General features: G+C 32.1%; 1 protein-coding gene across 1 annotated transcript; it reads right to left on the minus strand.

Moving 5' to 3' along the window:
• Positions 1-10,936: 10,936 nt before the first annotated feature.
• Positions 10,937-19,175, minus strand: LOC132727564 (uncharacterized; the record flags this gene model as incomplete). The annotated part of the gene is made up of 10 exons (XM_060713110.1): positions 10,937-11,172; positions 11,793-11,877; positions 12,341-12,397; positions 13,119-13,225; positions 13,657-13,761; positions 14,724-14,965; positions 15,187-15,724; positions 16,047-16,148; positions 17,058-17,199; positions 18,943-19,175. Coding segments are annotated over 10 exons (1,748 nt in total), but the record flags the coding sequence as incomplete, so codon positions are not given.
• Positions 19,176-19,225: the final 50 nt, after the last annotated feature.

Here is a 19,225-nt window from a genome sequence, read left to right on the forward strand (position 1 = left end):
CATAGTAACCGTTGGTACAGCATACATGTTCTCACGGGTATCACACGTTCAACGAAAGTTTGTGATCTTTTGTTAACTTGTAAGGAGATACAGAGGATATTTTTTGTTGTGTGTAAGATGAAATTTTATTTCATCTAGTGAACTTTTAAAACAGTACTCACAGAATACTGTTTTAAAAGTTCACGAGATGAAATGAAATTACATCTTACACAACAAACAAATTTTCTTTTTATTTTATGCTTAAAAAAAAGTTATAACGAAATTTCCTCAATATTAACTTTAATATTAAAATCTGTTTTCCCCATAGAGACCCTTAAAAAAGTCGAATTTCTCATTAAATACAAGAAGTCGACAATCAACTTTATATGGCGGTGATATTATTCATTTTATTAAAAAAATATGAATGATCGCTTATTTTAATCATAAAAACAAACAATTCTAGTAGGAGAAAAAGTCCAACCATCCAGCCATATTTCTGTTACTTACTGCGAATTTATATTAGACCTGGTTTTGTTAAATGTAAGCGGCCGCCATTTTTAAAAGATGCATATTTCACTGGAGGAAAATTATTGTGTTTGATTCAGAGGGATGTCGTTTGGATTTGTTAGTCATACACCTTTTTAAAAGGGAGAAAACTTATTTGAGGATTTTAACAGACAATAAATAAGTGTTGACAGATGTGTAAACATTCAAAAATCGGCTTAGAAAAAATTCAAAGCCTTACGAACGCTGGGCTGTTTACTTATTCTTCGGGGCTGATGGGTGTCATTGCTTTTCAAGTGTTCATAAAGCATACGGCAGTTATTGCTCGTTCGTCGGATACTTAAATATGCCCAAATGTCATTAAGAGTAGTTTTGCATGTGGAAGGACTGTAGTTTAAAGACTGTAAAAATGAAACAAAATAATTAAAGAGACGCTATATGTGGTTGGCAATTTGAATGAATAGAAGTAAGTTTTCTTCTTTTTATTACTTTTGACATTTAAGTAATTTATCAATTTCAGCTTTGCTTTTCTTTAAACAGCCTAACATTGTCAGAATTGTAAGCAAAAATAAAATTGAGGTACCACATCGGGAAAATCTTAAAAAAGTAGTTTCGTCATTGAAAAGTGTGAAATTATATTTTGATAATTTTCACTGTGAAATATAATTTACACGGATAAATCAGTAATCCACTGAAAAGCATAAAATAATGTATACATTTGATGATTTGTTTTATCAAGAATGGAATCAGACTTCAGAATGCTTATTTTTTATTTTTAAAGTGGATACTGATAATCTTTTTATACACATCCTTTCTTCGAAAATGATAGCTCAATCGCCTATATACTCCTTACATTATAAATTGTCTAATTATTATGTAGAAATACAAACGCAAGATCATGTACATTCTCATGTCATAGTTTTCAAATGTTACAGAAGTTTGGCAATAACTTTAAAGATGTCACAGTGCATGCTCACAGAGCATCTTCGATAAAAATGTTCTTTGCGCTGTATTTTGATGTTATTTTACATTTTATAGTACAGTACCGAAATATATGGAATAAATACACTCAGAGTATATTTAATATATTTGACGCTAGTCGAGTCTGATAAATGTATTGCAGCTGTGTACGAGAATGTACGTTAGAATAAGTATTGTTCTACAATGACCTCGTTGTTTCACACTTTTATTTTCTATTACATTTATACAGGACAATAAATATTTGATATGGATGTTTGGACTCTGAAAATAAAGACGAGACTAGATTGTGTATGAAATTTATTTGATATAGATTGTCCTCTAAAAACGAAAAATTCTGCGGCTACATGGGGTTGAGTGAACACTCATATATTGATATATTCATACTCATATAGATTTTGTCATGATTTACTTATAGGTAGCAAAAGCAGAAACTGTATCTTCTACTTCCCAGAACATTACACAATGTGGAAACCTGACATGTTACAACCATGGACGATGTGAAAACGTAACTTTGGGTAAACCAGATATATGCATGTGTCAAAAAGGATATTTGGTAAGTAAGCCTGGTTTTGTTAAAACAGCTCTTAATTAATCAATTGATTTATTAATTAAATTTTTTTCAACCGCTGTATTTAATCGTTAAATATATATTAAACTCACTTACTAATTAATTTTATAAAATTTATAGAAAAAATTACACTGTGGTTGATTCAACAAATGTAGGTGGTTATCTATTGTTATTGAAAGTTTTACTGAAGATTGGCAAAATGAAAAGCATATCAAGTTTGCAAATGATTAAAAGCAATTTTTTCCACCTTTTTATTTCAATATATTTATTGCATAAAACATGTAACATATTTATAGCACAATACATGAAATACAATGGAAATGTATAGGTTTTACTATAAAAAAATTATTGACAAAAGTTTTCTGAAGAGCTTACAGCATTAAAGAATGTTTGTTAGTTTCTCATTTTATAAGCATAATGTATAAATTTACATAGATTCTGAATGATTTTCCGGATAGTTTCACTTAACAAATTTTTGAATTTTTGTAAGTTAGGCCAGGTATAATAATAACGTTTTAGATATTTTCTACGTAGTTCTCTAAATTTTGGACATATAAGTAAAAAATGATATTCATTTTCGATCATATTAGAATTACAATTTAAACAAATTCTCTCCGTCATAGGATTATTTATGTAGCGTCCGCGTTCTATTGCCAAATCATGTGAGGATGTACGAAATTTCGTTAAAGATATTCTGAATTTGGTTTCCTGTATAAAGTCGAGATAACTTTCTAATTTACATTTACTATTTAAGGGAGATTCTTGTGAACTCGATATTGATGAATGCAGAGGGAGTGAACCCTGTTTCCATCGCGGACAATGTGAAAACCATTTTGGAGGCTATAGGTAAAAAAACATTCCAATCAGGATGAAAAAGAAACATATATTTAAAACATTGTGAACGTCTAGAGATTTTTCTATCTTATAATAATCTTTTCTTGTAATGGCGAGTAAATTAAGAATATGATTATTTGTTTCATTTTGATTAATTAATATATAGAATGCATGTTTATACAAAACGAAATACAAAAAAAAAGAAATCATTTTAGATGTAAATGTTATAATGGCTGGAGCGGCGAAGAAGACCACTGTAAAGATAAAGTTAATTCAACGACAATACGCAAGTGCGATAAAGGATGGGGTGGTGAATGGTGCCAAGACGAATGTTTAAATGAGTAATCAGAATTTCCTCTCATAAACAAAACTTTAGAATGTTATATTCAGTTTAAAAAATCTTTCTGATTTTTTTTGACTAATGTCATTTTGATTGCATAGACGAGACAGCTAAACTGAAATTAACTAAAAAAAAGAAGGAAAATGTGTCTTAGGTATAATCTGAAAAGTGTTTATAAATTTTATACTTAATCTTTTGCATCATAATATTTTAGAAATACTTTATTTTTTATTTAATATCAAAACACGATACTTTATATTCTACATGTTCTAGTACCATGTGCGGACCACACAAAGAATGCTATTTACGAACAACTAGTGAGTATTGCCCAAAAATTAAGAGCATTTTCATCTGATTTTACAAATACCTTTATTAATATCTTTCAATGAATGTTCAAAGCGAAGTTCAATCAACACGTTATGCATTATATATTATTATTTATAATTTGTTTTACAAGAAGTTTCTGTCGGGATATTATAGTTTGTGTAACTGCTATCTTTTTTTGAAGCAATAGCATCACTTGAATCGAGAAATATGCCATAAAAAACAAAACACAATTATGAATTTTATGCACACACGTAGCGTACCGTCTATGATGTTGAAATACATTGTCATTTGTTCTTAACGGAATAAATCGTACATTAAGTGTTTTCGAGAAACTTATTTGCATTATTATTAATATGCATGTATAAATAAATATAAACACAGAAAAATCACCCACAAATTTGGCACGAACCATGGGTCTCTGGATTGCTGATCAAGTATGCTTTCCATTGTACCAGAGCAACTATTACAAATTTTTCGTGCTAAATAAGACACTTTTGCAGCAGTTTAGTTTACGAAATGCACATAACCTAGCAATGGAACATGAATATTATGTTTAGAGTTGGATCATTATTTGTTGTAACTTAATTTTAAGCAAATCTTACCATTTCACACAGAAGAATACTGTCGTAACAAAAACATATGAACACTTGCTGCTGCGACGTTCGGTAGTTTTGAGGACTTCTAGTAAGATTTGACACCAAAACTCAAAATATTTAGGAACTTGCTTTGCATATGTATAACTTGTTAGTGAATAAACTTTCGTAAATATGATCAAAATAGAAGATTATTTAATGTTGTTTATACTTGAAATTATACCACACACGAAAAGACTAACTTCAGTTAGCACATAACGTATGTAAAATATAGAAATGTACGTATTTTGTTCAATTCTGCCATATTTCTATTGAAGTATGTGTGTTTGGATATAAACTGGAACTACAGCGAAAATTTTGAGCATGTTCGTTGGACCAACCGAATAAATATTTCTGTGAAAATTCAAATCTGGCTTATGTCATATTTACATAGACTTGCATATCCACTTCGTCTTGATAGTACATTAGCTGTATATTATTTACATGAACACTAACCTTTCTTCTTGAATAAAGCACATTTTCAAAGCCATGTCCAAGAATATATTATCAGTCAACAATTTCAATTACTATATAAATAATAAATCCGCTTCTAATGTTCCCAAACTATTTGATCCAATCTTTTAAAGCTACTATCAAACACATTGTATTTTTGGAGATTTTGAAATAAATTGTCAGCAAAAGAAACATTTTAACACGCGTGTGCTTTTATATGGAACTAAATGATTAATACATGTCTTTTCCGTCGGAACAACATTTTAAGTTAGTAAAGTTTTTGCAATGTTTATCATGTTGTAATTTTAAACCATGCAACATTTTATTTTGAAAATATTGACTTAGATTAAATACATACCCGTTAACTGGTTGCAACTAGGTCTGTTGGTTGCGGGTAGGACAATAATACAATCTACTGCTGCAAAAAAAATATAGAAAACTATTTCTATAAAAAGAAACAAAAAAGAAGAAAATAATATTGATAACACGGTGTAAAACTGACATTTATATAGTAAATTATACTTGCAACAATGTTTCATACTCGCTATAGTCTGATTTTATTGACCTGTCAATTATGAATAAATTGTAGCACTCATTTAAATATTCAATCACATTTCGGTTTTGTCCGTTTATATTACGAGAATTAATATGGAGTATATAACTAATGTTTGGAAAACTCTCACTAGCTTATTGTAGGTTCTCGTAACATCCACAATAGCACAGTCGGTCAAGTGATTACCTAATGTATGAGAAGTTCGAGGTTACACCCCTTCTTTTGACATTCTTTTAAGGCTTATTCTTTTTATATATTTAATTATATTTTAATGATAATTGCCAAGCTTGCAAAATTGTCTACACGGATATAAAACAACTAAGAAACATTGAAATGTCACGTTTTGTATTTACCAAAACAAAACTGCAAAAAAAACTGCAATGCATAATTTTTAAAACAGCAAAAACAACCATAACTTCAAAAATGTTGAAAAAAGTTATGAATTAAAAAAATGCACATACGCTGTCTCGATCTTACAACATGTACGGCGCTTAGATATTATATACCCGTAGTTTACGTTATAGCGCTATAACGGTCAGTGTAAGTAATTTATAGAAACAAGATTAATTTAATCACATATTACTGCGTGTATTTCACTGAATTTACCAAACATTTATCGAATATTGATATATTCTGTGCATTGACCGTATGATCAGTATGTAGTTGACAGGCTAATAAAATAAAGGAATATGCAAGTTTAATAACTGTAACCAAATATGTTGATGTTTTTACCCGTTTTGTGTGGGATCGTATCGATAAAGAAAAAAAGCAATTATCTTACACTTTGATTATGTCCATATAAGTTCAATCTTGATAATAGTTTATTTATTACTTACAGATATAATTTCCCAAACGGGACATCGCTGCCGTTGCGCTTCGGGTTGGCTGGGTCGGTACTGTACACATGACAAAGATGAATGTTTGCAAAGTCCATGCCCAATTGACAGATTTTGCTTAAACACCCCAGGTTCTTATATTTGTACTTGTCTACCTGGCTGGAAAGGAAACAACTGTTCGACAGATATTGATGAATGTTTGACAAACACATGTCAGCACTCATCAAATTGTTCGAACACACAAGGATCTTACAAATGCATGTGTGATAATGGTTGGACGGGAGCAAACTGTACAAATGACATTGATGAATGCACGCCAAACACATGTAAGAATAGACAGACTTGTAATAACACACTGGGGTCATATGAATGTCACTGTAATGCAGGATGGAATGGAACTAATTGTGATGTAGATATAGATGAATGCAAATCATCATCTCCGCCCTGTCTAAATGCTGGAACTTGTCTTAACACAAACGGCTCCTACTATTGCAAATGTTCCACTGGTTGGACGGGAAGAAACTGTAACAACGACGTTGACGAATGCATGTCAAGTCCATGCTCCGTTAGACAGACGTGTAATAATACCTTAGGATCGTATGAATGTCACTGTAAAAGAGGATGGAATGGTTCCAAGTGTGATGTTGACATAAATGAGTGTCTTGCAAGTCCATGTCTGAATACGGGAAACTGCGTGAATACAAATGGCTCTTACTATTGCAATTGTACTTCCGGTTGGCAGGGAGAAAACTGTGAAGACGACATCGACGAGTGCGACGGAAATCCTTGTAATGGCACACTGACATGCACAAACAGTCTCGGGTCGTATTCTTGTTCAAACGGACAAACGAGAGCAACAGGTAATATTTCAAAAACTATTTTAAATTAAATGAAGTTACAGTACATGTAATGAAAGTAGAAATCATTAGAATTTTTCGATCTTCGATATTGTTTTAATGTTCTTTTTAAAAACACTTATGAAAGTAACCATAGTGATATTGTGCATTTTCTCTTTATCCTTATTTTCTTCTGCTTTTTACTATGTGACAGGATGATATGTATTAAGGCATGACCATCCTTATGCAATACCTCCGCTTTGAAGATTATTTAAGTAGGCTATAAATAACGTCAACTGATATTTTCAAAGTCAAATAAAATTAAAAGAACACTAAAACGATTTACAATTCTACCAGTAACTTCGGCAAACTTTTATAACAACTCGAACAATTTGTCAGTTTCCTATACACTGAACAAAAGTTCTAACCGATCACCCTGAGTTTTTGCTTATATATGAAAAAGAGTAATACCAATACATCCGACTTTTATTTTATTTCGAAGAGAATGAATACATTGAGAATATAAAAATCATAACATTTTTCTATTTAAATAATACTTTATCGATATTTAAAAAAAAACATTTATGAACAGCCACACACCTGTCTGATAGAGGCTCCAGCATTCAACATTCCAACTGCTACGGCACGATCCTGCATCGACATTCGTGCCATGTTTTATGTTTTTTTACTTATAAAGTAAACAAGGATTTATGCAATGTAAATTTTAATAGTCACCACGCTCTGCACGAACATTTCGTGCTAAAATGTGTAAACCGCGCCCTGTCTCCCGCGTGAGTGCATGGAACCGTATTAAATTATTTTTCTTTCCACAAATCGGTAGAAAACGACACAAAAATCACCTCTGCAAAATTTAAAGGATCTATTTACCCATTATAAAATAATCAAAATTTAAAAAGTGATCGGTTAGAACTTTTGTTAAGTGTAGTGTCTATTAGGGTCGAAAACTGGTCATACCTTAATAATTGGATTCTAAAACGGAATATATTTCAAATTATTATATACACATTTTTTTCTGAATATGCAATTTAATGGCATACGGTATTGCCTTTCTGCAAAATAATAACAGACTAAGTATAGAATACATAATACATAAGTGGACATACATATGGGTAGAGAAAGAGAAAGCATAATAAACGAGCTGGTATATTCGGCTCTCTGCTACGCTGTCTTCCAAATATTTGCCCGTATTTTACAATCTATGTAGTGGACAATAACTGCAAGTTTTTTTTTTAATTTTTTTTAGTTATTGCTTTATAGAATAATCATTCAGTTAATAGAATGTGCAAAAAAATTATTCATTGCTGCAGTAAATCACTTCTTCATTCATAAATGCGTTTCCTTGTGTTGAATATGTTATCCTGTATTTTACAGTTTCAGGAAATGCGGACGCAAGAAAAACGTACATTATTGTAGGTTCAGTCCTTGGAGCGTTTCTTTTGTTATGCTGTATAGTGGCATTTGTCTATATTTGGAAGAAGAAGAAGAAAAGGTACACATAATCTTTTGATTTTAAAGATGACATGGGGACAATAATATAATACTGTCCCTTCTAATAATAATAATAATAATAATAATAATAATTATAATAATAATAATAGGATAATATTAATAATAACAAATAGTAAAAAATGTATGGGAAAGTGAATAACTAAAGGAGTTTAGAATCATCAAAATTCTTTACAAGCTTAATGAGGACAAATATTTTTGAAGGCTTTACGATTCTTGTAAGATCTATCTCTTTAAGAACAAGACATCAATTACGTACATGATTGCAATGTAATGAATTACTATGAACATTTGTTTCATACCTATAATGCATCATACATTAAATGGGCGGGTGGTCTATTCAAGAGTATGTAATATATCGACTTTTTTTTAAATAATAAATTTTTGTTGTAATAATTCACCGTTGTCGCATAATATTATTCTTTATTGCATAACTTACAGGATTATCTTCCGTAAATATAAGAATTTTACACTGGCTGCCGGTACAGACCGGAATATCTGCTTATATAGCTCGAAGGTAACTGTTTACGGCGGTAACGAGGCTCTGCCGAGTTTCCACTAAACAGTTACCCGAGGGCTAGATAGTCCCGTCTATACCGACAACCAGTGTTTGATTCTTTTTCTTGCATATTAAATGTAAATTATTTTCGGAACTGAAATTACGAAAACTGATTCCGCTCTGTACCGGCATCCAGTGTAAGATTCTTTTTATTACTATGTTTTGTTTGCAGGAACGGGGCGCGTGTTTCTACGTTAAATGGTAATGAAAAATTCAACAGTAAGAACAACCATGTGTCAACATCAAACTGATTGAAAAGACAAGATGAGCTACATAACATATAACATTGAAAGTGCTTTTAGATTTAATGTTTGTATTTTATCTAAAGACTTTGACTTTGATGGAAATTTGTTTAAAGTGTATAAAGACTTTTCTGGTATTTTTTTCTAACTTGATAATCATTTTCACGAATTATCATATTTTGCTGTATTGCTATTCCCTCTTTATTGAAGTTACTATTTTAAAAGGTTAATTAAAAAAGTTTTAAATTGTCATTGTAGAAAGAATTACTTGAAGTGTTTCACTTCCTGTAGAAATATGACAAAATCAAATTGAATAAATAGTTTTTTTTCTATTAAAAAATAATTATTTTGTCGTTATTGCTGTTTTATGTTTTTCTTTGCTGTTTTTATTTCATTTAAAAAAAACGACGAGAACAGAAAACATTTTCATGAAACAAATTTGTTCGAGAGCATAACAAACGACAGTACTTATGTCCCATCAAAAGTATCAGTTAAATCAAATCCAGAGAAAAATTTAGGTACGATTTTTAAGTGGGCAATTTTTGCATGCACAAAGTGAAATAATATATAGCTTAGGTAATGTCATAATTAGCCAAAAGGTCTTAATTTAAAGAATATATCGACAAGAGTCACTAATTTTTATTCTGGCAACCGATCGATGATTCTCCTATCTAACATGATAAAACGAACACATAAAAATGAATAGATATAATGAATAGACTGATATATATTGCCGTATCATACAATTCGACATTAAAGAACCTTCACAGACATTAAAAATCCTCAATATACATGTATATAGAATTTGAAATTCTACACAGATCATGTGAAGCAATTCTAGTAGAACTAACTGCAAAGGATGATAATTAAATGCACTCAGAATTTAATCAAATGTTTTTATACGATTCTAAGCTTAGTTGATTGAAAAACGTTGCATTTTTTCATTTTTGGGTCTTTTTTCCAGAATAAAATAAAAAATATTCTGGAATAACGGGATAAGAGTATGGGATTAAAATCTGTACACAAGTTACTTGTCCAGATCTGCATCAAACGATAACATATCCTTGAAAAATATTTCCAGTCCCGTCATTCCAGCAAACCACAGTTGAGTCCCTGTGAATAATCTTTAATTTTTGTCATATACAGAACGTTATGCCAATTGGCATATCAAATAAAAAGTTAGCCATCATTTGTGACTTAAATAATGTTTTTTTATTATTATGCAACAAATAACAAATAATCGGAGTCAAAAATATTTTTGTGAAATAATTTTAACCCATTTTTTCTTTCCTTCCTGAATTATACTATGTGACTGTCCAATATATTTGCTGTATTGGTCGCTTCTGAGGCCAACATTTTGTTAGATTGCCTAGTGTTAATAAATTTTCCAATAAATCGCTAAGCAAAAAGATGCGTAAGCAAATTCCCATTGATATGTGTAAAAGACATTTAAAACATCTTTCGAAAACCCTTTTTTTAAAATCTAATTGACAGTCAACATGGTTTACGATAGAATATTATTTAGAGTCCGGTTAGCGTTTCATTGAAATGTTTTTATACAAAATAATTGGGCAAAATACGCAGAGCTGTATGTGGGATATACATGTATTCACCTTGTTACTTATGTATCATATTTAATTTGCTACATGAGTGACAAGGTGAATGCATGTATATCCCACATACAGCACTGCGTTTTTATATATAAAGATTTTCTTTATAAGAAACAAAACGAAACAAACAAAGGGGGAATATCAAAGAACATATGCAACAACGCTTTAATCTGCGAAAACAAAATCTCGAACTCATATTGAACTATAATCAAATAAAATGCAGGGAAAAATCACAGTCATGTTTGATTCCGATTCTATGGGCAATGTCCACATGATTTCTTGCATACGGTGGAAGAATAAATAGGATCTTGACACACATCATAATAAGCCCCTAGGCTTTTCAACGAGCTGCATTCTGTTTCATCTTGACATCCAATTGGTGCACTTGTACCTAAGATGATAAAACGCACAAATACAAGTAATGAAAATATAATAATTAAGATATATAATTAACAATATACAGGAGATATAATAATAAAGTGGCACTTAATCCTGACATTTTGCAATAATTGTGTTCAGTTTTATATTCAGTTTAACAATGAAAAGTAACCAAACGAATAATCCACGTGGCCAATTGAAGATTTTATAAAAATCGTTCAGAACGTAATGGAATCGGTAACGCTCAATTCTTAAAAAGAGCGGTGTTGCCTTTTTACAGTGCAATTGTTTACTTTTAACGCACAAAAATATATCTTTACACCCTGAACTTTGTATTTCTTTTAATTTTAGACATAATAAATTATTGACTTGCTAGCCATTGATTATGTTCAGATTTTTACCGGAAGAATGTCATATTGGCCGAGGCGATTGTATAATCATACGCTAGTACATTTGAACCGCATCAGGATCAATAGTGTTCGCTTACAAAGTCTATTACAAGGAGAGAAACTGATAGCGAACAGCATGGATCCTGATCTGACTGCTCGGTTGCGGAGGCTGGTCTGGATCCATGCTGGTCGCAAACGCACTATGTTGGTTTTGTCGTGACGCGGCTCATTTATTTAAGCTTACTGGGTGCGCATTTGTCGTTGCAAAGATTGTCACTACAGCATTTCCAACAGTCTACCAGTGTCTTGGATACTCCTTTGTCGCAGTCCTACAGAAATATTTAAAATTCTAGATATCAGTTTACTTTAAAGTACCTATAGACCCTTTCATCTAAGACCGGATTCAAGTTGTCCTCCTTTGATGACGTCATTGGGGGGAAACTGTGGACATTGCCGATACGTCTAAGCACATTATTATGAAGATCTAAAGCCTTACTTTTGTTTGATGCGCAGATTGAAATTACCGAAATATTGTTTTATTGAATAAGATATTACATAAAAGAATGGTCAAGAGAAATAAAAACACTATCAATAATGGCATGTATCAGGCATGAGCAAACTTCGAGATAAATGAAAATCTTGTCCATGACGTCATATACCTAAATCAAAAACAAAGGATATCTAAATTTTCGCTATGAATGTGATAATAACTATTTAATTCAATACCTTCAATTATTGTTATTATTGTTTTTGGCTTATGGCTATTTCATGCTTATAATTCAGATTTTTTACCTGTTTGCTGATACATCTCTGTGTATAGCCATCCTTATCATGAAGAATGAGACACACCTGTAATATGACGATATACTTCTGACTTCACACACTTTAAATTATTCAGTAACTGACTGTCATTAAGTGAACATACATAAAGTACGTTCAATGAGCCAAAATCTTACGGGTTATATGTAATATAACTATTCTTGTAATTATAATTTATCATTATAGGTTAGTAATAATTACTGTTTTTATTATCAACGTTAAAATTATCATAACTTTTTAACAGTGCTACACATGTTATAATTAGTTTGTATTGTTAGTGAAGTTGAGTTACACCTCATTGAAGAATTGTTCACGTTTTCACAAATTTGTGGATTTCTTTGAAGAGCAAATTTACCATTTCTTTACTGGTGAGTGATATTAATATTTTGGCTCAGATGATCGATTTTCAAAAGTGTTAGGATAACTTCTTTCAAATCAGCAGTATGTTCTCTAGAGGTGTTGAAAATAATTAATGAAAAGTATGATGGTCGATTTGTGCCATGTCGTAGTTTCGCTCCAAAGGACGCCAGGCGAAAACTTGATTATACAACAAAGTCAACATTTTGTCGTACTTTCAATACATGATAAAACGACAGAGTCACCAGTTTGTTGTATTTTCTTGATTTCGCCATGTATCACGCGATGAGAATGTACGACAATATATTGACTTTGTCGTATTTTCGTGTTTTCGTCCTTTGCTTGGGGGGGCGAAAATATACATAGCACAACTCAGCCACCATAGAAGGCTTACATCTCCATGATAACATTGCATTGCATTCGTACAAGTTGAGGGGTCGCTCACGTGGGCACAGTCTAGGCAAACTGGGGCATATTTACTTGTAGCATTCAAAGGATGAGCTGTAAAATATATGTATAAATATGTCTCACTGGACCAGGATAGAAATACATGTACGTAATGGCCCACTTTGCTGATACATCAAATTACATAATTTGATTCAAGTTCGTTTAAAAATCAAATAGCGAGGTAATTCCAAAGTTATTTCAATACGTTTAAATGATTACCAAAAAAGTGAAAATTAATTAAAAGTGCATTTTTGTCAAACTTAAGAAACCATGCTTGATCAATACCAGCCCCTTTCTATCGTTCCAAGATTGCAAAATGAGTATCATTAAAAGAATAATTGTAAATATCATCTTCCTCAGAACACAATGCGGTTTCACGCTTAGACGTTTAGATGAATGCAACAAATTTGTCAAGGTTTAACTGGCACACTAAGTATGCATGCATTACACCATTCTCTGAATACTTGTTAGAAACTTTTTTTTACCTGAAGTTGCTGATGCTGGTGGCAAAGTGGCCGGGGTGGTTGTCTGAGCCATTGTTGTCGGCGTGGAAGTGGCGTGATGAAACAACAGATTTGTCATAGCCGTACCTTAATGGAAATTGTTGAGTTGCTTTTATTAAGATAACAGGACATGCATTTAAGTAACTTTAATGAAACAGAAGATGTTTAACAAAATTGAAATCCAGATCTAGAACATGCCATATCAACATTGTTTGTTATATCTGTTTCTATGTTAATATGTGTGCTGCGGAAACTATTACGACTTTTGTTTATACCTTTCGGTAGGTTTATTAGTATATGTATGAGCTGCGTCATGACAAAATCAACATAGTGCGTTTGCAACCAGCATCGATCCAGACCAGCCTGCGCATTCGCGCAGCCTGATCAGGATGCATGCTGTTCGCTTACAAACTCTATTACAAGTAGACAAACTGTTAGCGAACGGCATGGATCCTGATCAGACTGCGCGGAGGCGCAAGCTGGTCTGGATCCATGCTGGTCGAAAATCCACTATGTTGATTTTGTCATGGCACGGCTCATAATTATATAGAAGTAGTCAATAAGTGTAGATGTAATACTAAATCTATTGAGCTAGTAGAACGTCAAAAAGTTAGATAAGTTTAGTGTTGGATCTACTCGTGTTTAATATCCCATCTATCACATAATTATCTAAAATAAAAACGGTTTACAGTAAAAATATAATCATTTTAGTGCACCAAAAGTGTAACGCTAGCATAAGCGCGCGTTTATGCTATGTTTTTTGTATATAACGTAAATGATGTCACGTCAAAGTATTATTATTGCACTAGTGTGGTATTGTTTTTTTTTTTTTTTTTTCGTTTTTTTTTTCTTTTTTTTTTCTTTCAAAATGGGATTATAACACTCCTGTGCCGCGCTTTATGTGATAAAACTATTTGATTGGTTTACCATATGTTAATCTAGAAATATTTTGAATTGGTTTAGAGTGTTCCGATTGAAATTTATAGAAATCTAGACCATTAATATATATGTTTGGTTTTCTTGTATTATGATATTGTAAACTATACTACCAAGAAGACCGAGAACGTTGTTTATTGCCAAGAATGGCACGCTCCCTCCACATATGCCAATGTTTGAAATACTGTAGTTATGTTGCCCGGTCCCTGTATGAGCCCCACACGAGCCATAGCATAGCGGTTGTTGTGTAGGAGTTGGTGTAGGTGTTGGTGATGGAGTAGGATAATGAGTGGAAGGTTTTGTCTGGGATGCCAGTGGGCGACCGTTTACATACATAGTGGCACCGTAGTGGGGACTAAAAGAACAATAGCATTGGAGCACAAAAGGCTGAAGCCAAATCTAGGCATATTTATTTTCTACTTAGAACAAATCCAAAATTGGTATTTTCTGACAGTGATGACAAAGGAAATATATAGAAATGTAATTAATTAATTAATTAATTAATTAATTAATTAATTAATTTTGAACTGTTCATTTAAACATCTTATGAAAAGAAATAAATGTGTAATGTCGTACCTATATGACGAACAGACATTGTATGGTACATTAGGTTTGGGAATAAACGGTGCAACCACGTGATAATGCTCGTTTGAATAGTGCCCGTTATTATGCACGTGCATGTGTAGATAATTGTTGTGGTAATGCATCGATGCTCCGTGCGAATAGTGGGAAGTTCCATGTGTGGAATATAGATAAGACGTACCGCCATGATGGTGATAATGACCAAAACTCATTTGCGAAGTGTACGAGTAACCACATGGTGACGTCAGAATAGACGAGCATCGACTGTTGGACGAATGATACCCGTATGTTGAATGACCACTACTTGAGTGTCCGTGACTATGTGAAGTAGAGTACGTACAACTACCCCCGTTTCCATAGAAATGGGAAGAACTGTGGTGACCATAGTAATGTCGTTTGTTCAACGTTGTGTCTTTCGGTGGAGTATAAGAGAAAGTTACGTCACCTGTGACGTCAAATGCCGCGTCTTTGGTTATCAGAAGCTTTGGTATTGCACCAATAATTTCATAATTATCTACCGACATCTTTGACACTGAAAATGATAGACTAAAATATATTAACATTGAAATATTAAAATATCTTAATTCGATTTAGCTCTATGCGAAAATAAGTTTATTTTCTTTTTTAAGATGCTTAATTTATGTGTTTATAACGTTGTCGTTGCTTGGGTGAACTTCAGAATTTGTAATTGAAAATGTTAGGCACGTCGTAGAGTTTTGTAGAATTAAAGTTAACTTCTCTTTCCATTTTATTTTCCAAATATATTCGAGCAATTTATTTAAACAAGCCAAACATATACAAGTGAAGCTAATTTATTTGAAGTGTTTTCCAGGGATGTTATTCAAAAGAATTACCTGTGAGTTCACAATGGCTTCCTATGAATCCTTTTTGACATGCACAAATTCCATTTCCAACGCATTTTCCATTATTCTTACAATGGTTTATCGGACACATATCTTTTATAAGAAAAAATGCAGAGTGTTACATTATCGCCATTATTCATCATTAGAGTAAGCAACGCGATGACGTCATTAGCAGACCATGTCTGGCAAGAAGTCTTTCAATGGAATTTTAACCTAAGAAGGCATTAAAACTAGGGATTAAAATAAAACGTTATTCTCCATTTAATCTTTGTATTGCCATACGCTCGAATAATGAAGCAACGTAACTCTTTCCCTGTAGGAAGCTAAAAAGTAATAATTTCCATAAAAAACTATGTTATATGCGATTTATGACGGATTTTGCAGTTTTCTTCGGTCTAACACAGTATGGTTATTTTTGCATATTTTGACCTCTTTTACGGGTTAATTTGCATGGGTTGTAAGTTCTGTTAGCAATGCGGATTTTTTGTTCACTTCACAATATTCAATACACTTTCAAAGTTATCATGAATCGAGAGGCTTGCTGCTTTAATAAAAAAATATATACTTCATTGGAGCACGCAAGCTATTGATATTAAAGCTACATACCTCCAAATAAGCAAAAATATTTCAATAAAATCAAACTTCAAAAAATATTACTTAGACTTTAAGAATGTAGAAATATTAAAGAGTCAAGTAATTATTAACATGTTATATGTGGTTAATGACTGTTTTTATTTTTTCTCTGAGTATTATGACTATATTCCTACTGCGTTAATAACGCAGTCAGGTCTCTTTTTTTGCACATTTTACCTCAATTTAGTAAGTAACGTGAGTTGTAAGTGCAATTAATTAGTTGTAAATTGCGCCCTTTTGGTCACTACACATTATTATACGTTTACACATATGTTAACATTTTTCATGAAAATTAGCGTGAATCTGAAGGCGTGCTGCTTTAAGTACATAATGAGATAATGAAGATATGTATACAAAGATTTTACATACCATCTGTTGTACATCCCATGATTTTAATTCTGGAACATTTGATTGGTTCAGCTGTTGTGAGGATCACGTGATCCGAGTAGAGCACGGGATCCAGCACTATTTCTATCCTTGGGTCATATTGTCCCCACTGTCCAGATAAACTCTTAAACAATTGAGAACATATATTTGGCATTATTACCCCTCACTTTTTGTATAATGTAAATTTCCCATAGGCCACTGGGAATTAATTTACTGTAAAAGCAAATTATCACATGACTGAGTAATGTATATTATTACCCCTCACTTTTTTTGTAATGCTAATTTCCCATAGGCCTCTGGGAGTTATTTTTACTGTTAATGCAAGTGTCCCACGTGACTAAGAATTTTGTACTGTTACATAGGTAACAGTATTCTTTAACAGTATAAAATCTGGTCACGTGGTCTATTTTCTAAATAAAATGAAATAAAATGGCCGCCATTTTTTTCTCTCGATTCATTCTTATTTTCGACGTTAAACCCCGATAGAACATCAATTTCTTCTCTGGAGTAACTATGACATCCATAAAATTTAGTTGTTCGCACCCTGGTGTGCTTTTCGTATATAAAATATCTTTTTGTTGAATAGTCAAAAAGTGAACATCGTTTTCAACGGAAGTAATTGCAATGTAAATAATTATGTGTCAAGCTGGAACATGCAGACGATTTAAGCATGCAACAAGGGATTATTTAACAATTTTAATCAGTGAAACGTTACAGATATGGTGGACAGACATAGGATATCATCGTTATTTTGTCAAAAACCATGCTAAGAATATTCTGGAAACAGAAGGATCAGATTTCACAGATCATAACCGTGTAAATGGGTTAGTGTTTTGTTTTCTAAATAAAACCTAGCTTATTGTATGTTTATGATTTGTAGATGTCATCACTTGCTTAAAGAATAAAAGAGAAAGAAAACTTCTCAAGTAGGCCTAAAGTACACTTAAAACTTAAAAGGTTAGGACAGTTTAGTTATTGTTACTCTTGGTTTATTTTTGTTACAGTTAGATTTAGTTGACAATTTCAGATCATCACAGTATTTTTGTTCGGGGTAATAAAACAAATAACACATGGGTTTGTGAGTAACAGTAAAAATATCATCCCTCGTAAAATACTGTTACCCTCGGCTACGCCTCGGGTAACAGTATTTTCCTCGGGATGATATTTTTACTGTTACGGGGTAGCAGTATTTGTAACAGTATAAAATTTGATCACAAGGGCTATTTTCTAAAGGAAATCAAATAAAATCATCATAAGAAATCCTCACAGTTATTGTTCGGGGTGATAAAATAAATAACACATGGGTTTGTGGGTAACAGTTAAAATATCATCCCTCGTAAACAAAATGTTACTTTCGGCTAACGCCTCGGGTAACAGTGTTTTCTTCGGGATGATATTTTTACTGTTACCCACAAACCCATGTGTTATTTATATAATGTTTTAAGCATTTATCATATTGATAGTTCTTTTTCTTAATATTTTATATTAATTTTGTAACACAAATATAATGAGAAAGTTCATTAATGACTAAAATGATTCGTTTTGTAACTGACGTCATAATGATTTATTTAAAGATTATTTTTTGTTTCATTTATCTTAAAGGAAAGTTTCATATCTCAATGTTGCTTGGTTTTGACTAATTGCTTTTTAACCAAGGTATCTTAAAATGGCGGATAAGGTCACACGTTTCAATAAAAATAAAAACAATAGTTTATTATTTTGCAGGCTTTGAAAATATAACTTAGTTCGCTAAATGGTATGATTGATAGCTGTCGCGTTTTGTGTTCAACTTTTCCTAAGTTGATTATCTGGTATTTCGCGGATTGACGTAAAACAACGTAATGTGGCGTATTTTGCCGAAACTTACATTAGAATAATGTTGTTCCTGTCTAAGTATGTCAGTCGCATCCAGGTACTTCACTGTAAAATTTCTCTCTATAAGATCTCGGTCGTCATTGCACGTGGTTGTATCTATTACGATTTTCTGCACGATTTTCGCGTGCTCAAGACGTAATGAGTTGGTTACAGTTTGCTCATTTCTCCATATAGGATTTAACTGTCTCAGATACGGGCATTTTGTGTTCACATCTGGTTTCGAGTCTGGGAAAATGTAAAAAATAGAAATATAACATCCCCTTTCACATATATTA

This window comes from Ruditapes philippinarum, unplaced genomic scaffold (genome assembly GCF_026571515.1).
Source record: "Ruditapes philippinarum isolate M1 unplaced genomic scaffold, ASM2657151v2 ctg3656_1_1_1_1, whole genome shotgun sequence".
Classification (NCBI taxonomy): domain Eukaryota; kingdom Metazoa; phylum Mollusca; class Bivalvia; order Venerida; family Veneridae; genus Ruditapes; species Ruditapes philippinarum.